Source organism: Epinephelus moara, chromosome 18 (assembly GCF_006386435.1).
Source record: "Epinephelus moara isolate mb chromosome 18, YSFRI_EMoa_1.0, whole genome shotgun sequence".
In the NCBI taxonomy this organism is placed as follows: Eukaryota; Metazoa; Chordata; class Actinopteri; order Perciformes; family Serranidae; genus Epinephelus; species Epinephelus moara.
In genome coordinates this window covers 16943119-16946980 of record NC_065523.1, presented here as the reverse complement: position 1 = coordinate 16946980, position 3862 = coordinate 16943119, and the positions used below count along the sequence as shown (strand labels likewise).

At 38.0% G+C, this 3862-nt stretch overlaps 1 protein-coding gene across 2 annotated transcripts in view; it reads left to right on the top strand.

The window, feature by feature from the left end:
- Positions 1–3158, top strand: part of stat3 (signal transducer and activator of transcription 3 (acute-phase response factor)) — a 19062-nt gene extending 15904 nt beyond the window's left edge. For both annotated transcript variants that reach the window (XM_050070143.1, XM_050070142.1), the window contains one exon: positions 1978–3158. In XM_050070143.1, coding sequence (XP_049926100.1) covers positions 1978–2018 — 41 coding nt within the window. In that variant the 3' untranslated portion in view covers positions 2019–3158. The remainder of the gene's footprint in view (positions 1–1977) is intronic.
- The last annotated feature ends 704 nt before the right edge of the window (positions 3159–3862 follow it).

The window sequence follows — 3862 nt, the reverse complement described above, 5'->3', positions numbered from 1 at the left end:
TGGGATTCGCCTTTCGTTTCTGCTGCTGGTTGAAATCTGTAGGCTGCTCGCACAGCGTGCTGAATGATTTAAGCCTATTTTGCTCGCTCAAAAATATTTTTAGTCGCAAATGCGAGTGCCGTGACGGGCGGATCGCCGCACTGCCGACATTTTACTCCGCCGGTCACGGCACGCTGTTTGATTGCGTTATCAAAACAAGCCGCTATTATTTGGCTTTGCTTTTAACTTATTCCACCGAATACCGAATGTGTGTTTTTTTTCAATATTCGGCCGAATATATTCGGTTACCGAATATTCGGTGCATCCCTAGTCACACATACGGTGTACATTAGGGCTGCACAGTTAATCCGATATTAATCACCATCACGATTTTGGCCTTCCACAATTAAATGAACTTGATCGACTGCATTATTGACATTTAAATTGCATGCTCTGCTCTTTGACACCTCCACGGCATATCAAATCAAGTGCTCCTAAACTAACAGCCAGCCTCCACCCATGAAGAGCTATCATGTCGTTGTGTGTGCACCCTGCAGCAGCAGCCTGTGAAAAACTTTCCCGGATGTTGAGACTGCAGACGGACCAAACAAAAATCATCCATTCATCACTGTCGTCATCCGTTGTTTGGAAGTCTTTCGGGTTTAGGAGAGAACAAATCATACACAAAGAGTGCATGAGACTTGTGTCTGTACCACAAAACAACACAACCAACTTGTGCAATCACCTGAAAAAACACCACAAACGCTGCTCATTTTACCTCACTGAATTAAGGGCTAGCGATATATCGTTATAAGTCACGGGCACAAGACTTGCTTCAGCATTTCAGTTCTCTCCCTCTCAGAGACACACACTCAAAAAGACTCATAAACATAATACATCACACACACTCCTCAGCACATCCATATCACTTTCTCCTGAGCAACAACATGTTAGCATGGTGATGCGTGTGGCTTTGGATCTCATTTCTTTGCTTACAGTGACTAAATCATCACATTTAACAGTATTGCCACAACAGTTTAACCTAATGAGATTGACGATAGTGTTACCAGATGAAGTGTATGTTTTTGTATCTGCAACCATTTAGTTACATTTTTCTTCCACAAAGAACCAGTGCGACTTGCAAATATTATTAACATATGGAGTGGACAGCTGTTAGTATGTTTCCAGCTCACAGTGAATAAACCCTCACGTTTAAAGGTGCTGCAGCAACAGTTTAATCCTCTGTTAACGTCTGACTGTTGACCACAAGCTTTTCGTTCATGGCAGAAATATCAAAATAAAAGCACCAGTGGCTACGCTTTAATTAATTTGATTATTTGTCATTTAACTTTATTACGACAGTATTTTATTCAACTCTGTTGTAACGGTACTTAATTTAGGCAAGCGAGTGAGGCGTTTGCATGTTCTTCCCGTGTCAGTGAGGGTTTTCTGCGGCTTCCTCCCACAATCCAAAGACATGCAGGTTAATTGGTGACTCTAAATTGCCTGTAGGTGTGAATGTGAGCGTGAATTGTTGTCTGTCTCTGTATGTTTGCCCTGCGATAGTCTGTCCACCTGTTCTTGCCCAGTGTCAGCTGGGATAAGTGGTTACATAACATGAATGAATTTAACAGTAGGTCAGAGGTGATCTCAAAATATTGAGATAAATATGGTGAATCACAATATAGCTTGAAAATATTGAGATATTATTTAAAGCCGTATTGCCCAGCCCTAGCAGGAATGTACCCCAATTCCCCAAAGTGAAAGTGAAAGCAGTGTTTTGTTAATTTAAATATAAAAGTGCAACAAAAAGATTTTGTTTCCTAAAATCGATGAAAAAATGTGATTGATAAGTGCGATGATAATTGTCATTTTGTCCATAATTGCGCAGCCCGAGTGTACATACACACACATATTTGTACTTTTGTAGAACGCTCATAGACACAGAACCTTATTAATAACCAGTATTAATAGATTGTATTTTAATTTCTTCCACAGAGTCACTGACTTTGGACATGGACGTAGCTTCACCTCTGTGAAGAGGTGTCAAGTTTCTTCGTTGTCTTTGACGAGTTTGGCAGTGATGATGTGATAGAGGATTTTATGATGATTTATTTTCTCCCTCTGTTCACACAGTCTGTCTGTACAGTTTATTTCTTGTTCCTGTGTAAAAAATGACTTACTTTCACACCAGAGGAACTGATTGATTTAAAAAGCTGTTCTTTTGAAAGAGCACCTCCACTCATTTGAGTTTTGACTGTCCACTTGTAGCTCAGTGTGTGAAACTCTTAGTTAATACTGACCTGTTGTATTTTAAACAGCATCCTATCCCATTCAGTACTTCCCCATCTTCTTAGATGTCTTGTGTACCTTTTAAGTATTTGGAATTATATTTTTGACAACATTGTATTTTTGTGTTATTGACTTTTTAAATTGTTATGACTTCATGCGTTCTTTTCTTCAAATAAAAAAATGTAAGAAGAGTAATTGTTGTATAAGCTATATGCCGCTTTGTTGAATTGTTCTGATGCATTTAATGGTCCTTTTTAAATATTTTTTGTCACATTTTAAATCCCTGCCAAATGTTTTGTCACAGATGTTCCACAATACCTGGGCTTCATTTAAAACTGTCTGTTTAATTATAGATTAACTCAAAATTAAATATTTCTGATATTTCGTAGAGCCAGTTGACGTGTTGAGGACTCTGCTGAGGTTATTTTCTTGTTAAAAAAAAAAATCCCCTTAAAGTGTTGTGAGAAATTACGTGATTTAACCCATATAAGTGGTGCTCTTGAAAAAGTTTTTTGTCCCTCCCACAATATTGTAATTTGTGATCACTTGAATTGCACTTGCTTTTGAAATTAGCAGTTTTAATGTTTTCGTTGTGCCTGATTTCACCTGATGTCATCAGATAAACATTTTGTGAACAATTTAAGTACAAAGTTGTCAAAATAATTATGGATGTTTCAGTAAGATATTTCACTCTAACAGAGTGTACACAGAGAGGTGTGCCGCAGTTGACTTTTAACCTTTCATACAGTTTAGTAAAACACGTCAGTTGAGTTGAACGCCGGACACACATTTGTCTGTCACGTCATTAAATGTCATGAGGATTTCTGTAAAATACGCTGTAACTATTCTGATTTGACAGAAGGCAATAAAAACAACGTAGCACTAAACGTAGTCGAGTGATCTGTTGATGTAATTGTTGACTTGCTTTTGAATGATACAAACATGTCAAATGTGTTCAAGAATTATAAATTTAACTATAACATCTGAACAATAGAAATCCGAACATTTAAAGCACTTGGAAGGGAAATGATTGACCTCTACATTATTTACAACATAAATAATTATACACAGTTAATGTGTAAATTATTGGTGGATTCATACAAACTAAACAGCCAATTAAAAACAGCAGTCTTAGCTGAAAACTGATGTGTCTTAACACTAGATAAGATAAAATGGTACTGGATAACGACATCGCTGTTTTGTGATTAAGTCTGGAGACTGTGATGCTGCTACACTGAATGAGAAGCAACATGCTGAAGCTCTTGAGTTCAGCTCTTACAGATGAACAAACAGGCACCAGGATTCTCTGATCTCTCTTCTGATCAGGCTAGAGGAAGTGTAAATCAGATTTTACTGGAGTAAAGTTCACTCTGACAGTAAAGCCAAGGCAGATAACATAGTGTTATAGGAACTGCCTGAGGACCAGGAAAGTGTTGATGACTGGAAATGTGCTAAAATGCAGCAATGCAGATGGGAAACGGGACAGTTAATGAAGAGGAAGTCCAAAGATTTAAGACGTGTAATAACAGGAAGCAATAAACCTTTTATCTTTATGAAGCCTCTGTTGGTCCGGCACTTCCTGCTGGAGGGG